Raw genomic sequence first — 18,569 nt, forward strand, 5'->3', positions numbered from 1 at the left:
AATCCTTACTGTTTACCTTATGCAACTCTTTTTATCTCTTTTTTTTTTTTTTTTTGCTTCTCTTTTCTCATTTTTCTCTTCTTTTTTCTTTTTTTCAAGGGATTTCTGTACCTACAAAGAATATTGTCAGTTGCAAACATTTGAAGATACTGTCTTGGTAGCAAAACTTTCAGTGAAAGAGTTTGGTAGTTTGATCCTGGGGTATACAGGAAGAAATAGAAAGCATTAATTGCTTTGCTCGCAGAAAGCATGCCTTTTTGCCAGTTTAAAGGTAAATGTTTTTGTTTGGATACTTCTCTTTTTTTCCAGAAGTTTTTAATTTTGTACAAATGCTTTTGCATATCAAGTAATGGATGGTATTGGTAAGACGGTATAGTAAGGGAATTGAGATTATATCAGTTATGGGAGCTAAGGTGAAAGCAAGAAAAATAGTGAGCTGTACTCACAGTGGTGCCCTGTATAATAAAATTCCTGATTTTGCTGTGTGATTCCCAAAAGTCTATTATAATCTGAGAGTAGACGGACCTTCAGGAACCCATGTTTTCTTATTATCAGACCTTTAAAAGTTGGAAGGATATTTTAACTTCTTCTCGTGGTTTTCATTTAACATAGTGTATATGCTTTTATATGGAAAATACCACCTGTGCTGCTGTTTTACATAATCTTGAGTGGTTACAGAGTCCTTGAGTGGTACAAGTACTTAAAAAAAAAACCAAAAAAACCTCTGCTTTAAGAGAGGTATTAAGCAAAAACATTTGAGTCCATATATTCCATATTAACTTCATTAAAATATTCAAAATATTCCTTGGAGGAAAGCATGTTGATGAAGTCATCATTTCCAGTTGGAAAAAATATCATAAGCACAACTACTTGTCTTTGTTTCCTCATGTCTCAGACCCCCTTGAGTATAGTATTGGCTAGAGCAGCAGACATGTTTATTTCAAGAATATTTAGTTTCTCTATTAAAATAAATAAAAAGGTGTTTATTTTGTTCTTTGACTTTTGCTTTACAAGAGCTGCACTTTGTGTACAAAATACCAAATTAAAACAATGCTACTGTTTTTTTAATAGTGCTGGGCCATCTGGTCAGGAATCAAAATTTAAGCTTTGAGATTGTGAGCAAGTGTAATCCATCATGGACTTAATCCTACAGTAGCTTCTAAAATTCACTGGATGAGCTAGGTTAATAATAAAAAGGTTTTACTGTAAAAGAATGCAGTATTTTGTTATTATAACAGTACATTTCCCTCTGATTCATTCAAGTGACAGTTGTTGATTTTACATGACTATGTATAGATTTAAATGGCTGAACCTGAATTTGTATAGACTGTGCATTGTTCAGTGCTTTTGTATGAGGAGAGTGCTCAGAGGCCTGGTCTTCAGTAAGATTGTGTTTCACAGCCAAATCATACCAACTTTTTCAGAAAATATTTTGTGCAGTATTAACACTTTACAACTTCTTAGATGTTGGTGGGTTTTTTCCTTGCTTTATATTATTAAGACTAGTATGGGTTGGTTCTTCTGTGAAAACCGTTATGTGCTGCAGGCAGGGGATAGTAGAAAATAAGAGGAGAATCTACAAAAATATGCCTAAAAATGTTAATCACATTTTGGACAATTCTTGATTCAAAATGCTTAAGGTATAGGTCTGAGATATAAATGTATGCCTAATGGACAAAGAAGGATGTGAAAAAGTGGAAAAGGGAGAAATGCTGCAGATCATCTTAAATTATTAATCCCTAGTCTACAGTGTCTTTGCCGTGATCAGTCCAGGATGTTTGGGGTGGGATGTAGAACAAGAATTCTTTTGGTACTTTATACACTAAGAAGAAAATACTTAGTCCTGAAAACTACAAGAAAAAAAATTTGTTCAATTGCAGTCCTCAGCTTGGTTCAGACTTACAAGTATTACAGGCACAAAGGCAGGACACAGCTTCTGGTATTTCCCTTAATCCTTAAGGAAAGGATAAACCAGGGTAATCTGAGGTCATGCAGAGGTCTTTTTCTTAGATGACCCCAAACAGCAAATGTTTCTCTGCTCTCAGGGCCAAAAAAAAAAAAAAAAAAAGGTATTTTGTCTGACACGTCATCAATTGATCTTAAGGCACATTTTTCAACAACACTCAGAAGGTCTTTGCTGTTTAAGAGTTTTAAATACTAAAATCTGGATATACTTTTTCATTGAGTTCAGAGTTTTATTGTGAAAGGTTTTAAACCTTTCACAATAAAAAGAGTAGTAGATGAAAAGTGAGAAGAGCAAAAGCCATCCCTTCTTAATGCTCTGAAGTATTCATCTGGGAGTAGTGAGGAAGGCTACCAACTGAAATTTTGCTGACATGATGAAGCAAATACGGAGATCAGTCAAGGAACTAACTGTATATCTAGAGGTAAATAGTTTTTTACTCTGTATCTCAATTTGCCATACATTCTCAAATGCAGGACTGCTGATCTAGCTGACTGTGTCACTAGCAAAATGCTTCTAAGAGCATAAGCATTTTAACTGGCACAAAAATGAGCTCTATCTCAGAAGCATTGAGAAAGCTGCTCAAACAATCCCTTCCAAAGCTGTTGCTTCTCATTTGCAGTGCCTCTGCTGTTGTCAAGGTTGTTTACTCTTCCACAAGGAGACGAATACTTCTTCAACAGGTCCAGCAGCAGGGAACAGCAGCTGTGCAACTCAGGTCAAGCCCATTTTCCCCTACAGTGAATGGCTCTACTTCTTTCTTTCAGACTCAAAGAGAGCTAGAGGGAAAGATAATTCTATTTTTCTGTCACAAGGGTGGGCTGACTACATGCTAGTAAGTTCTGTCATTTTAGTCCACTGAGTAATATTAATTCCTGCAGCAGAATATGGCTTGGTTTGGCCATTGGGTCTCAAAGCATTTGATTACACCTTAAGCCTTGCCAGTTTAATTAAATGAGTATAAAAAAGGTAATCATGTATCTATTCAAGTATTTGGGGGTGGGGGTGGGGGGTGTTTATGTAAACTGTGACCTTTTCTGTGTAAGTATACAGAAACTTTTTAAGGTGAGCTTAGAAAGTTTTCTCAAAGATCTCTTGCCAGAGATACTTAGAATTAAGCACAGGTATGTGTCTTCAGATCCCAAAAGATAGGTCCTGCTACACTGAAGAGCTTGTAATTTTGATTTACCTGGGTGTAGCCTTGAGGTTATACCTTGAGGAGCCGGTCCTAGCTGAGGTACCATAGGAGCCAAAACCCCACAACATAAATGTATGCCTACACTGTGTTTTCTTAGGAGCTTTCAAGTTCTAAAGAGCATCACTTGACAGTAAAGACAGCTTGCCAACATGTCAGTGTCCAAAATATTTTGGGCTTTATAAGTCATGACAGTTCATTAAACTTTACCTGTAAACAAAACCTGGGGCACTAGTCAGAGTAGAACATTAATACTTTTTACACAGCATAAAATTAATTGCTGATATTTTAAATTAGCTGATGCTTTAAAATAGTCTTCAGGATCATTTACAGCAGAAGCATATATCCATTTTGGAATTGGCCAAACTATGAGTCACAGCAAAAGCAGTCCCCCTTGCCCACATTAAATTTTGGCTGCCTGTCAGCTAAGCGTCAGCTCTTCTCTATAAAGACTTGTTCCTGTGTAGCTGTTTATTAGGCATGTGCAAATTAAGTCCAATGTCCATATTGGGGTGTTGATTTTTTTTCTGAGCTTATTTTCTGAAACCCACAGTTTTTGACAATCAGATATTTATTCACTACATTTGCAACAGTTTACTAGAAAAGCTTAAAAAAAATTACTAAGTATAAATATACACATTACATTAAAGTGCATTAACAAGAAACGAAATGTCATCTCGCACAAAATTAATTGCTTCCCATAATCCTAAAGATGAGTGTGGCAAAGAGACAGACACACATACACAAATCAATACTTACATGTTGTAACATGTAAGAGTTTGCATTCTGAAATTCTTCTGTTTTTGATTGTCTACCAAACTAAACATTTCCTTTGGGATGTACCAAAGGTGCGTATGTGAATTCTGCTTTTTCATTTCAAAGTTTGTTTGCTTGATTAGGGGAATGTTCTAATTTATTTTTAACGAATGATTCTACATTGCCTAATACCCATTTTGTGTAAATGGAATTTAATATTAGCACAAAATCTCTCCAGTCGTTTACACCATACCTTCGTACTGTCCATCTCAAGTCTTAACTTTAGAGAACTGGCTTAGCTTGAAACAAGATAGCTGCATCACTTTAAAACTTCTAGTTCTGCTGAGGTCTTCTAGGCTCCAAATGCCTACAAAATATTTAATTTAGAATTTTCAAAAAAGCGAACTGATCTTTGTATAGGGGGAAGAAAATAATTTCAACTCTGCTCATTGTCTAATAAATGGGCAAGCTGTAATCTACTCCTGTGGGTATTTTGCATGTTTACATATATATTTTTATATGTGTATGTATGTATGCATGTACACATATATGTACATACGTATGTGCAAACACATGTATTCTCTTTTATATAGTCTCTGTGTCTTACTGGCATTTTTACACATTTCATCTCCTTGCATCAGGGCCTTACTTTCCTAAGACCCATTACATAATCAAGCATACAATACTTCAACCATAAATCCTATAGTACACTATTTATAGAATGTGTGAAGATCCAAAGTGCTTTAAAAATTTTGCTAGCCTGCAGGGCAAAAGACTATTCACTACTTTCAGAGAAAGACTCTTTGAAAACTGTTTTGGTTTTTGATAGTGTACTCTCCAGACTTCGTCGATATATTCATGATCTGTGTGTCAAAAGAAATTACATATGTTTCAATAGTGTACGATGCAGGAGTAAACTATAATCTTCGGATGCTTTGCAATTCAGTTGCATAATTACCTACATTCCCTTCCTTTTACCTTTTTTCAAATCACAAAATTTTAATCAGGTGAAGGTTGAACAAAGGTTTGTCTGGAATAGATGTTTCATGAAACTGTTCTGCCTGTCACCCTGAGCAATCAGTGTCTCTTTAGCAATGGTTTATGGTTTCGACCATATACGTCCTCAAAATATATGGATGAGCGGATCTCGCAGACTGCTCTTAAGGGCATCTCAGCGGTATTGAGATTAAAGAAATACAGTAGCAAAGTACCTGGAAGAATTTGAAATCAATTCCTTGCATTTAAATATACAAAATATTTTTTTTAAATATTTATCAATCTATTTAAATATTTACAATAAGCAGAGTTAAATTAAAAAGGAGCCTGGCTGGACAGTGCTAGGAACCTAAGGACTAGCTGCTTGTGGGGTTTAGTTTTGGTTGCTTTTGATTTTTTAATACATTGGGTTGGAAGGAGAGAAGTCTATAAAATGAGAGATCAATAACCCTTTGTGGCCATGGCAATAGGAACAGTTGGGTACATGCTTCATCACAGTCTAGCATAGTGGCCAGCAGGTGTTCAGCCTAGGGATCTGGCATGGAGGTTTCCTTCCCATCAGTTTAGCAAATCTCTTTCCAAGAAGATAAAGGCAGCTGAACAGAAAGAGGACTGGAGGGCTAGCACACACTTGGGTGTTACCCTTGAGTGGGGACAGAATGGCAGCAAGGAGCTTGGCTTTTTCTAACTGGCTCTAGAACTCTGAAGTACACTCAATCCTACCACTTTGGATGTTGCTAAGAGAGCTACATTAGGAGTTTCTCACCTTTGTATTGATGCTTCTTGCAATTAATTAAAATGATAAAAGATTTTACACTGCTAATATAGTTTTTTAAACTGCTTAGTGAATTAAATTCTAGCTCTTTTTTTTTTCCTCAAAGTCGATAAAGGAGTCCTTTGATTTGACCACTCTCATTCAGTAAGCATCTCCTGCTGTCATAAATACTGCCAGCCATTGGTAGACCTATGCTGAAAGCAGCACAAGAGCATTGGCAGTCCCAGTCAGAGTGATTGATCTTTGAGTGGAAGAAAATAACTTGTATAGGCAAATGAGGCCTTTCTGTGAACACCAGTTTTACTTACTTACAAGATTATTTATGGTTTCTTGTTGAACCGTGTCTCCTTGCCTTCTTAACTTCCTTTTCTGTCTCAAACCACATAAAATTACAACATAAAACTTTTTCCAGCTTAACTGTAAAAGTATTATGTATGGAAAATTAAACATAGTCTGGAAAGTCAGTATGATAAGCACAAATAACATTCTGTCACATATAAAGCGGTCTAGACAATTTGCAGAATGTACAGAAACTTAAAATTGTGCCAAAACCTGAGGTCAAAGGAACAACCATTTAGTTCTGTGATAACTGCATAGCATTATCTAGCAAAGAAATCCAGTGATGAAAGCACACAGTAAGACAAAAATGGCTATCTGAGAATCTGAATTCACCTTTGGAAAGGTTTGTATTTTCTGCTTTTTGAAACAACAGGGAAATCCAATCTGAAAGTGTATCAGGCCGTCATGTATCATCTGAAGCAGCCTCCAAGGATATAATAAATTACTCTGTGGGTTCTGTTTTTCACTTGCCTTCTGGAGCTATCAGTGTTGTGTTTCAAGTACCAATTTAGTCTTTAGCAAACTGGAGCTAAGTTCAGTAAGTAAGGTGTTACAACTGGGAAATGTCATTCGCTACAATTGCTGCCACTAAATTAATAAGACTTTAAAATAATGCACTACATAGGATATAAACCCAGTTTATTCTATACAGCATCCATTTCTTTTAAAAGTTGTATTTCTAACTTTCCGACTTCTGTGCAAGGTTGTCCTAACAATGCAAAACCATTTTGAAGAAACTTCCAAAATGGAAGCTGGTACCATTCATTAGAGAATGGTTCATGGTTTTGGCACTTTGTTTCTGGTAAAAATTTTAAGTGGATACTGAGTTTTAAGGGATTAGGGTCTTTCAATTTTCAGTTATTAAGCAGAACAATTTTGGCACCTGAAAGCCAATATTCCTTTGCTACCACTAAGAAAATGGAATCTGTTACATTTTGTCTGTTTTGAAGATTGTTACTGCAGTTACAAAGCCTATTCAGCATTTTATAAGTAGATTTGAGAGATGAGATGCAGTAGCATGATTTTATATTTTAAAAAACTACATTTCTTGACTGGTTTCGGTTGGAGAAAAAATACAATGCCTTTCTTTTCCCTTCTATTTCTATTCAATACCATGCCATTATAAAAATGATGAACAGTTCTATCATGTTTCCTCAAACAACAAGAATGGCACTTTGAACTTCCATAGATTAAGCCAGGGGGTAGGGAAGTGGGATAAATGAGGAAGAAAAAAACCTCAAAACTAAACATGTTAAAACCTCCCTGTGATGCTAACATTGCATTTTATGGATGACTGACATGTTTCAAAGTAGTTCAATCTCTTCCCTCAGTCTACCCACTCTGTAGGTCATCTGGAAACTTGCACCATCATTTCTTTTATATGCAAAATGGACACTTTTTTCAGAATATTCTACTGATCATGTTGTCCATGTTACTTGTAATATTTTTCAATGCTCTAGGGAAATTTTATTGAATACAGTATATGGAATTGTGGGCTAATTTTGTTTCCTCAGGTCTGAGGTCTGTGAGGGTCCATTCTGCCTTTTTTTTTTTTTTTTTAAGTACTATCTTGGAATACCACTTGTGTAATCTGCTGAGGATGCTGTCTGTAATGCGCCTTTCCAAAAACAGGATTTCCAGATGATAATTGCAAAGGTTACAGGTTTAGGCAGAAATGTATTTATGGAAATCAAAGTTACAGATATTATCAAAATTAAATTAGGGCTGAGCCAATTAATCTAAAAAAATCTAAGAAGGTAAGAAATTCAAAAACCTAATGGAGGCCTTTAAGTTCCTGAGATTTTTATCCATCTCGATGTCTTTTCCCTTCACAGAGAACGTAGGGAAATTATATTTAGCCACACAACACAGCGATTTCATCAATATTGTCTGAAAACATACATATAATTCCACTTTTCTAAAAATATGCTTTTTCTGTATCTTCCAAGTGAGCGGTTTCCAGTGATGCATAGCAAGACCCTACTCGTGTTCATAAAAGCTTTTTAGTTTACATAAAATGTATAACCACAGTGTTCCACCTTTTACCAATAAAGCTATTTTTCCAGTTGGATGATGTCTAGCTAATCAGCTTCCCAAAGAGACCTGATGAGCTGACTAGCCCCCAGTTATTAAAGCAGATGGCCCAGCCCTAAACTATTTCTGTTTCTAAAATAAATAGCATTGGAAATCTTTCATTTCTAAACACTTTTCAGTTCCTTGTCATGCTCACACACATGTTTCTGGGTTAGTTACAACTTCGCCATTTTTTTCAGGCTCATCTTTCAGAAACTGCTCTACTTCAATAGAGTCCACTTTGGCATCTTCAGGAGCTTTGTTTTCAGATTTGTTTAATTCCTCTCTTTCTGCTGCTTCTTCTCTTGTATGTGGTTCTTCTGATTTTTTCTTAATGCAGAAGAAATTTCCCAAGGCCAGTACAAGGGCTGAGGTGGTAACTTCAATTCCAGCAATAATGAAAACAAACATGTACCTCCCCGTTGCATCCAGGAGTTTTCCTGAAAAAGGCAACATTCCAGGTAATTAACAAAAATTATTATCTTGCAGTGAATATTTTTCTGATTTTTTTAAAGCATTTTGACTTTCCTGTTAAGAATCACCATGACTACCTAACCAAGTTTTTTGAAATAGGATTAAAACAAGTTTATAACAAAATATTTCCCAATTATTTCAGTTCAGTTTGACAGTCACTGACACTACATGAGATACCGAAACACATAGTCTGCTGCGCACAGAGGCATGCAGTTCATCTGAAATAAAACCAGCCTCGCATTCAGATGCAAAAGATCATACACATGCTTTGTATTTCACATAAAGATGTGTGCATCCATGGATGGTATGTCATCTGTATCATGATCTGATCATCATTATCCTCTTGCTCCCAATTCCATTTACCTTTCTACATGGGTAGTGCACTGCCTGCTTGAAATTAAAATTTTATTCAATAGTTAGTCTGGAGTAACTGACTAATTCTGGCACTGGTAAAGGTAAATTTTTACAGGACTCTGTGGATGTGAAGGAACAGGTGGGAGGATATGAAGGAAGTGCCTCTCCAAACCTGAAGATTGAAGGAAATAATGCATAATACTGGTTTTCCCATGAAGGGGGTTCTGTCAAAATAAAAATACTTGATGTTTTTACTGTCTGGTATAAACAGTAAACATTCTATATCAGTGAACTGGTGGGTTTGGGGAAGGAAAGTGTGTTTCAGTTCAGGGTCTGTAAAATGTTTGTTCTTTGATTAATAATTAATTTGTATTTTGACTTCAGATTAATGAATTTTACTATTTTGTTCATGTCCCCTTATTCTTGGGTTGTAAGACATGCAATAGAAGCACTCTACTTTCCTTAAATTAGTTCAGTTTTATAGTCCTCCTTGTAAGATTTTTTTTCTTCTTCAGATGTTTTCTTTCCTCCTCCAGAGCTACCGTGGATATAGAGAATGTATCCTAATATTTCCCAAAGAAAATTGACAGGTTTCATATTCTGAATCCCAGTCAGCTATCTACCAATAATAAGTTCAGTGCAGGGTTTTAGGGGGGAAATAGCAGCATCTCTAGATGGCAATTTAGCCAATCCTGAAATAGATCCAAGAAGGAAAAGGTTTATTCCATCCCTTCTTGGAGGATTTCAGAGTGTAACTGCAGAAAGCCTTTGAAATACGTACAACACTAGCACAATCTGCATTTCTCGAGTGACTCGCATCTTTTTCTCAGCTCCCTTATATTTTGTGTAATGAATGCGATGTGCACAATTTTAAATTCTGAGCTAAATGGCATACTTGCCTGCTGATGGTGGACCGATCAGAACAGCCATAGCTTCTGCCAGGAGCACTAAACCAATAGCACTGGAAAACTTCTGCGTACCAACGATAGCCATGAGAACTTCAAACTGAAGAGCACCTACCATTCCATAAGAAATGCCAAAGAAAATGCAAAAGACCACCAGTCCACCATAATCAGCAGACATAGAGCCCATGAGATCTGTAAAGCCATTAAAAATCATAGCAAAACTGAAGAGGTAGACACAGCGTGGTCTAACCCATTTAAGACCAGCAACCATTCCACAGATTGGGCGAGCAAAGATATCAATGAATCCCAGAATAGTCAGAAGAAAAGCTGCTTTGGTGTCTTGATACCCTAAATCCTTGGCATAACTCACAACAAACACTGGGGGAACAAAGAGGCCAAGCACCATGATAGATGCTGCTAGCGTATAGATTACAAAACCACTGTCTTTAAACACACTGAAATCCAGAAGTTTTTTCTTCACTTTCTTCTCAGCTGGCTCTTTGGTAGCTTCAGCCTTTTTGGGTGGCTCCAAAGGTCTCATTAGTGCTCCGCATACGCAGCAGTTGAGCAGCATCCCACCCAGGATAAGGAATCCTCCTCTCCAACCATACTCATGCTGTAGTATCTGCCCCAACGGTGAGAGAGCACAAAGAAACACTGGACTCCCAGCAGCAGATAGCCCATTGGCTAAGGGCCGGCGTTTGTCAAAGTAACGGTTTAACATGATGAGTGAAGGCTGAAAGTTTAGTGCCAAACCCAAACCTGTAGCAGAGGGTACATAAAAATTAATACTGGCCTACAATATCATTGTTAAAGATATTCTAATTACAGTTTTTCTGACTCATGACTTTAGAGAAAATAGTTTTATTCCAAATGGACAAAAGAATCGTAAGATAAAACAAAGTGTTTTACCCCCATAGTATTATTGTACTTTATGATTACACTTCACGCTAATAACAAAAAGAAATGACCTTTTAATTCCACATTTATCTGCCATCTTTATAAAAGCCCAGTTTGGGTGATCCTTATGCTTTGGGTATATTTCACTTAAACAAAACTTCAGCCTAAAGCTAAGACCTAAGTGAACTAATTTTTCAGCATAGTACTTACCGGTAATCACACCTGCAGTTAGATAGATCTGAACGATGCTTGTGCAGAAGGAAGCTATCACCATCCCCATTGAAGCAAAAAGGCCACCCACCAGCATGACAGGGCGACAACCAAAGCGATTGACACATATGCTACAAAGTGGACCTAGGCAAGAAAAGCAAGTTACGGTTGCTATAATAAACCAACTTTTGCAACTGATTTTCTGATACTTTGTATTCCTTTGGTAGACCTCAAAGTGCAACGTTCATGGTAGGAATCAATGATCTTAAAGGTTTAAGGTCTTTCCAACTTCAGTGATTCTGACTTGATTTGTACTTTGTCCATAAAGTCAGGCCAATCAGGAAAAATGTCCTTTCCTCTGTAGTCAAATACTTCAATCTTTTTTGTCTTCATAGTGCCTTGTGATTTTTCTTTTTCATCATCTTTAGCAACTACTGACTAAAGACATAATTTTAAATAAACTGATTATTAGTAATTCTTCCTTGGAATGCCTTATTTGCACACAAGTAATGATACAGACTGTAAATGGCTGTAAGATTTACAAAGTTAATTGTATGACACAATACTGTTTCAAAACCAGATAACTACTCACCTGTTCCATAAAGCATGGCCAACAGAATGGAGGAAATCCATGCAGTGTCACTATATCCAATGCCAAATTCCCGGATAAGTTCTTTAAAGAAGACACTAACTGCCTTAGGAAAGGCATAAGAGAATCCTGTGATGATAAAACAGCCAAAAAGGACAGCCCAGCCCCAGCCTCCATCAGGGGCTTTAACACCTGATGGACCATCATCAGCTACTACAGCTCCCATGTTGAAGAAGCTTGTGTGTTCCCTAAGAAACAAAAAGCAATTAGTATCTCTAAAATTGCATTACCATTTAAACTAAGGCATGGAACTACTTAAAAAAAAAAAAAAGTCTTGAAGATGCAGTGCAATTTTAACTATTTCTTTTGAGTTTGAGTTTAGTTTTTACAAAGCTTGCAAAAGTACATGAAAATGAGATGCACATAACTGAGTTTTAAATTAATGGCCCTGCACAGCTCTCAAAGTCAGAGCTGGATTTCATCCAAAGCACTGCTTCATCAAAAAACTGAAGCCATAACAGCATTTCAGGGGTGTATCTGACTTTCACAAATATGTAATAATTTCTGCATTAAAGTCTGCAGGATTTTTTATATAAGACCTTGTTACATGAATCCCCTGGCCTAGTCACTTAGGAGACCTGTTGCTCTGTGAAATGGTGGACTAATCACCCAGATTTTTTATTCCCCACTGAGGACAGCTGTACAGCCCTGATACGCTGTTATCTTGAAAAGATAGAAAGATAGCTCATCATCACTTCGAGGTGATGATGAGCTATCATTTTTCACACATCAAATTCAAATGCTAAACTGCAATGAAAATCCCCAAGAGCCATTTTTGTGGATGCTGGGAGTTCGTAACTGAAGCAATGCTCAGTACAGCTGCCTGCCTGAAGCAAATACTTCCCATTGTTGTTACTACGTGATCAGTAAGAAAAAGTAATATTTTATTAATCTCAGCTCAAATGTATAAAAACAGGAATAAGATGTAAAATTGAAGCACTTCAGGGAGTATTGTCACTCACGCTACTTCCAAGTTCTCCGAATATTTCATTTGAAGTGAAGGTTTAAAATATTGGGGGAAGGGTTGGGCAGTTTTCCTTGGTCTCCATTACCCATCTAATAGCAACGCAAAGTTAGTAATAATACATGAGCATGCTTTCTTGAAAAATAGCAACTGGCAATCTCTCCAGACTGCTTATACCATGTTGGCTGGGGACATTCAGTGCCTTACGGCATTCACCTCTGCGCACAGGCTGGGACAGTCTACTTTACTGCGTCTACAGCAAAGTTGTTATAAGGCAGCTTCTGCATACTTAACAGGGCTGAACCCCAATAGCAAACTTCAGCCATGCCATATGAAGCGGCGAGTGGCTTTGAGGAGAAACACCGTTAAGAACTATTTGACAGCACGCTTATTCCTTCCAGAAGAGAACTGTCCAAGATTTTCGGAGGGAGAAAAGTCAAATCGGCACGCGGCGCACCGAGCCTGGTGCGGACGCGGCACGGAGGAAGACCCGGCTCCCCCAGCTGCACTCCGACCCTCGGGCAGAGGCTGCCGGAACTGCTCCGCCCGTGGCCCCGCCTGACCCCGCACGGCGATGCCCCAGCAAGGCGCGCGCGGCCGCCGCACTGAGACGTGCGGGACGTGACTCCCGGGCGGGGGGCGGGCGCTGCCCGCCAGTTGCGCGCGCGGTCCGGGCGGAGCCGGGGCCGCACCCCCGCCCAGCGCTCGAAACCGCCGCTGCCGCAGCCTGGTGCTCCCACAGGAAACATCCTCCTTCTTGGCCGTTCTTGATCTCTTCCATGCCCAGCAGAGCAAGTCAGCCTGTAAGAGACACATTCTGTTGCACCTGCCTTACAGAGCTTACCATCTTTACCATGAGGAGCAGTCTCTAAAACGGTTTTATGTTTTGCTGTGATGAAAGAGGTAGACTTGCTGATGTGAGGGAACCTGGCCTACTTTCCAGCATTTCATAAAAATAGGTCTACAGGGAAACACACAGTTATATCCATTTACTCTTCTTTACATCACATCTACTACCACATTTGGCTAAAAATCACCATAAGCCGGCACACCAGATCTTCAAGCACCATCCTTTCAAGAGTAGTTCACATTTGCACACACATGCCTCAAAAACAGCACTCTTAAAGGGAAAGGCTGAGAGAATTCAGATGGTTCAGCATGCAGAAGAGGATGCTCTGGGGAAGCCTTATTGCACCTTTCCAGTGTCTGAAGTAGCTACAAGAAGGCTGGAGAGGGACTTGTTACAAGGGCATGCAGTGATAGAACAAGGGGGATTGGCTTCAAACTGACAGAAGGTTTAGATCAGGTATTAGGAAGAAATTCTTTACTCTTAGGGTGATGAGGCCCTGGCAAAGGTTGCCCAGAGAAGCTGTTGGCTGTCTGAACCCTAGAAGAGTTCCAGACCAGGTTGAACAGGGTTTGGAGCAACGTGGCCTGATGGAAGGTGTTTGTGCCCATGACAGTGGGTTGGAACGAGATTAAAGGTTTCTTCTAACCCAAACCCCTCTATGATTCTACAATCAATGTTATTAATCTGGTTTCGTCCATTGGTTGTTCATGTTAACACATCAAAATAAAAAGACCATTAACCAGAACTAAATGAACCCTGTCTCCATAAACACAGCAAGAATGTACTTCATCATGTTGTGGTGTTCCTTGCTAAGCTGGGACTGCATTCACCTCCTTAAGAGGTGAATAGGAAATAATAAGGAATTAGTGTGGAGGTTCCTTTGCAAAATGTATAAACGAGGGGTGACACCTTTAGAAAAGGCAGGCTTGTGGTTGATCTGCACTGGCAAAATTTTTACTTAGCATTTTGCTACAGTGCTGGGATGCCATCAAAGCCTGCTAAGATAGGAGGCTACTGCCTAACTATTGCAACAGCTTGTTTTGCTTTCTGCTTTTGCCAGCTCAGCCCTATTTAGAGGCAAAGGATTACATTTAAGTGGCTGCAGCTCAGTTTCATATCTCCACAACAGACCTAACAGTATTGTCAGTATTTATTCTAGATTCCTTCTGTCATGAATGGGTTCTTGCTTTGGTAATGTGCAAAACAAAGGTAGCATCTGGGGTTTCATCTTCCTGATATTATCTTCTCGTTGTCATGGAAACGAATATAGACTCAGTTAGGAGGAAATATTAGGTAGCATTGTGAGTGGTGTGATGGCGTGGTTTCTGGGATGATGTATTATAAAAAGAGGCAGCTAGAAAAAGCAAGAATCTATTGTTTGTGTTTAGCCACTACTCCTATTGGCAACGTAGCTGTACTTCATGGTCAGCAGTGTGGGTAGGAAGGACATTTATGAGCATGTACACTGACCTATACAGCTTGAGAACTTCATGTTCTCAAGAAGAATTAATTTCAGGAATTTTCAAGAATAATTAATTTCTTCTAACTACAGCTGAAATCTACACAGCCTTGAATTTCTATGATACAAATAAAAGATGGTTATCAAAAATAGAACATAATCTTCCAAGTAGGGAACCCTAGACTTCAGTCTGGAGCCACACCCAGCTGAGAAATGTATAACTACAAAATAAGGAAGATGGTATAAGCTGAGTAATGTAGACATTCTCCTTCAGTTTTTCTTATCTGTGAAACAAAGAAAATAATTTCTCTCTTCATAGGATGTTGGGGTTATGAATACCTTGAAAAGCATAGGCTGCTTAATGTTGTGTTAATAGGAATTATAAACCTCCTGTATTTGCCCAAAGGTATTAAAATCTAAGCAGATTAAACAAAATATGCATGTTATTCTTGATTTTAAGTGAGGATTTCTAAGACTAACCCACTCTACTGAAATTTTTCAGGAAATTATTCCTGAAAAAAAAAATTTGTTTTAATATTCTCCAGTCCCTTATGGTAGCCCTCTACATATAGAACAACTACCCTTTGTATTGACATTACTGACATCTGCCTATTTAGCATGACTTTAACTCCTTCCTGCTTCTCTAAAGTACAAATGCATAAATCAGATTTTATTACAACTTCGGTACCTCATAGAAGCCATTTAGATGGGCCACTGGTATAACCCACTAGTGCATTTCCTGTGGCTTACCTGCTTAAATATTAGCCAGTTGAATTATATGTTCATTCCAAAGGCTGCTGCTAACTTCTGTTCCCTACAAAATCATTACCATATTTATCAATGCCTATCCTGACCTCCTGTCCTTCCTGCAAGGGCCCACAGTGACTTCCACTGTCCCATTTTGGCCTCCTCCATTTCAAATGAGACAATTTTTCCAGATCTGCTGCCTTTCTTAAGGGTTTGCCAGTTTTCCCCATTCTCTCATCTCCCTCTTAGAACTTCTAGGATAATTCTGTGCTGTCTGTAGCTACAAGTGATGTTCCATACCAAATCTTGACTATTAATCATTCTCCAGTCCCCATTTAGCCTCAAAACAGCCACTCACTGCTGCTGCACAGTGAGTAACACTCATCACAAGTTATTAGCAGGCCTCACTGACAGTAAATTCACACTGCAATTTTATGTGTAGCAGATAACGATAACCAGTCTAAATTCTCTTATCTGGGTAAAGTGCTCTATAGGGAAAGTTGTGACTATTTGCTTGCTCTGTTTTATATCATGAAAAGTTGCAGAATTCCAACTTCACTTAGGAACAACTTACAATTAATTTTCATGCATCATGAAAATTAATTTCAGCCCTGCAGCTGTGATGGCTTTGCAATATATTGAAGCTTTAGAAAAACATTAATGCTTGACAATTGCTTATAGTGAAGAAGTGTCCTTATATTGTTCTGTATAAAACCAAAAAAGTGACAGAGATGGATAAATAGTAATTAAGGGTCTAGTCCTGTCACCAGCTGGGCATCTCTGCTTATTTTTGCAGACTATAATGGAACTACCCCATGCACATGCACTGTATCTCAAGCTAGATGAGCACATGTAGCTGAATATAGTGAGAAAAGATCATCTGGCTCAGAGGTGTTATTTGACACGATCACTTGGGACAGTGCAGCTGCATAATAGGGTGTCACACATTGAGATATGTGAATTGCCACTTCAGTCACAATTTAAAACGCCACCTTTTTATTTCTATAATATACCTTGAGTTATACTTCTGACTGAACCACAAAAGGTGTACTGCACTAATAGATTCTGATTTACATTTTAAAACGGCTGCCACACTGCTTCGTCTGAAATAAACACTGCAAACCCGTACATGACTTTACTCTGTGACATCCAAAATGGAACAGTTTGCCCACGAGGAGTGCATTTCCACTAGTGCTAACGGTCTGCGCCTGTGAGGAAGCTGAATTACTGAAATTCAGCTCCACCTTTTTGTGCTTTTTCTTCTCTCCACAGAATTGCTTAGAAGGCAAGCCGCAGACCCCTCCAGGTGGATTGCGAGCAGCATTAAAAAAAAGGCTCTTTCCCAAGAGATGAAGAGGAGCTGCGGCGTCCGTCGCGCGGGAGGGAGTGTGGGGGGGAGAGGGCTTGGGAATACAATGGTAGCGGTCGCGGCGTCGCCACGGCCACGACCGCTCGCGCGGCGCTCCGGGGCGGGCACGTAGCCCGCGCAGCCCTCAGCCGAGACACCTCTCGAGGAGCGCTTGGGTCGCCGCCGAAGCCAATGCTCACGCAGACCGGGGAGATGCCGCGCGATTCCGCGGCCGGGTGCCCCGCCGTTCTTAGTGTGCTTGCTGAACCGAGTAACGGGGTTCCTGCCTGGGGCTGAGACCATGTCCTTATGAGGGAACAGTCCCTCAGACTGCTCGTCACTCGCTCTGACGGACCTGAACCGTCACCGCTACGAAAAAAAATTCCGAAATTCATCTCCGGGGGCTCGACACTGAAACAGGAGCTAAGCAGTAGCGAAGGGACAGCGGAGACGACTAACCCTCGTCCCCCAGTAAGGGTGTGAGGCCACGAATGGCGGAAACAAAGCCCGAGCTCGCGGGCGGTCCCACGAGCCACCGTTGTGGCACTGTACGTGCCCTCGGGCCGGCGGCACTACGCGCCTAGGCGTGACCCGGCTGCCAGAGGGGAAGCCGGGGGCAGAGTTCTCTCGTAGCAGGCGGAGTGGGGCTCGGTGGCCAGCACCGCTCCGCACCCGGACAGCGCTTGCAGGCCGGTGGCACTGAGGACGTTGGGCGACCCATACGGCAAAGCGGGTTTCTCGACGAAGAGGTGCGCCCGCATGGCCCCATGAGCAAGGAGAAACGCACCCGGTGGGACGGCGCCCCGCCGACCCTCGTGGGGTGATGCCAAGGGGTGCGAGAACAGTCGGCGTCGTGCCCACGTCCCTACCGGCGCCCAGCATAGCCTCTGGGTAAGGGATGAGCCGGCGACTCTTACGCCGCGCTTTGCCCAAAGCTTGGGCGGCGCTCAGGCTCATCCGCTGGCCCGGAGAGCCCCACGCAGAAAAGCGCCCTCGCTCAGCCCAACGCTCTGGGCTCGGCTCACCCGGCTCCGGACCCCCCACACGGCGCTCCCCGCGGCGTTCGTCCGCGTGCACCAGGCAAGGACTCCGCAGCATCACGCACGACGGCTCCGCCTCAGTACCTGAGTCACGTCCCGCGTCTCGGTGCGGGGATGCCGGTGCTGGCGCCGGACCGCAGCCCGCTGTGCCCGTGTGCCCACGCAGAGCCGCCACAGCCCGTCTGTTCCCGGGCTGGGGAGCGCTCCCGCGCGGCGGGTCTGGGGCTGCTCGCCCCGCCCTGCCACACCGGGCGCGCCCTGGGTCCTATCGCCGCCGCGGCGACTCTCCCTCCGCTACAGGTTCTCCGGCGCACGGGCCCCGGCTGCGTGCAGCGCGGCTCCGCCGGCGCCGGCTCGGAGCGGGGCCCCGGGGCCTCACAAGGCATCAGCACGAGCTTTGTGCTGCTTGCGTAGAGTGCAACGCAGGGCTGGATCCTGCAGGCATGAATGCTGCACTGGCTGTCCGGAGGGACAGGACCTGAGCAGCGGACTTCAACTTATGAACGGATTTCTGCGGTTGAGGTTTGTTCTATGCTGCCGTTTCTATTTTCCCGGGAGCGATCCCAGTTTCC

The 18,569-nt window shown here is 40.9% G+C and overlaps 2 protein-coding genes across 2 annotated transcripts in view; one reads left to right on the forward strand and one right to left on the reverse strand.

Moving 5' to 3' along the window:
• Positions 1-28: 28 nt before the first annotated feature.
• On the reverse strand, positions 29-18,212 carry SLC16A3 (solute carrier family 16 member 3). The gene is made up of 5 exons (XM_009094263.4): positions 18,082-18,212; positions 11,533-11,777; positions 10,941-11,084; positions 9,825-10,592; positions 29-8,537 (listed from the first exon to the last, which is right to left on the reverse strand). The coding sequence occupies exons 2-5, from the start codon at positions 11,753-11,755 to the stop codon at positions 8,251-8,253; spliced, it is 1,422 nt and encodes a 473-aa protein (XP_009092511.1). The 5' UTR covers positions 11,756-11,777; positions 18,082-18,212; the 3' UTR covers positions 29-8,250.
• The window catches only part of CCDC57 (coiled-coil domain containing 57), a 32,567-nt gene continuing 32,084 nt past the window's right edge, over positions 18,087-18,569 (forward strand). The window contains exon 1 of the mRNA XM_050981169.1: positions 18,087-18,519. Within this exon, the coding sequence (XP_050837126.1) occupies positions 18,497-18,519 (23 nt within the window). The 5' untranslated portion in view covers positions 18,087-18,496. The remainder of the gene's footprint in view (positions 18,520-18,569) is intronic.

This window comes from Serinus canaria, chromosome 18 (assembly GCF_022539315.1).
Source record: "Serinus canaria isolate serCan28SL12 chromosome 18, serCan2020, whole genome shotgun sequence".
Lineage (NCBI taxonomy): Eukaryota > Metazoa > Chordata > Aves > Passeriformes > Fringillidae > Serinus > Serinus canaria.

Excerpts from the sequence above, each read along its gene's own strand:
- SLC16A3 (XM_009094263.4), bottom strand. The coding sequence starts at position 11,755 with ATGGGAGCTGTAGTAGCTGATGATGGTCCATCAGGTGTTAAAGCCCCT. Across the intron at positions 11,085-11,532 it reads GGCCATGCTTTATGGAACAG|GTCCACTTTGTAGCATATGT; the intron begins GTGAGTAGTTAT and ends TTTCTTGCCTAG. Across the intron at positions 10,593-10,940 it reads AACTGCAGGTGTGATTACCG|GTTTGGGTTTGGCACTAAAC; the intron begins GTAAGTACTATG and ends CCTCTGCTACAG.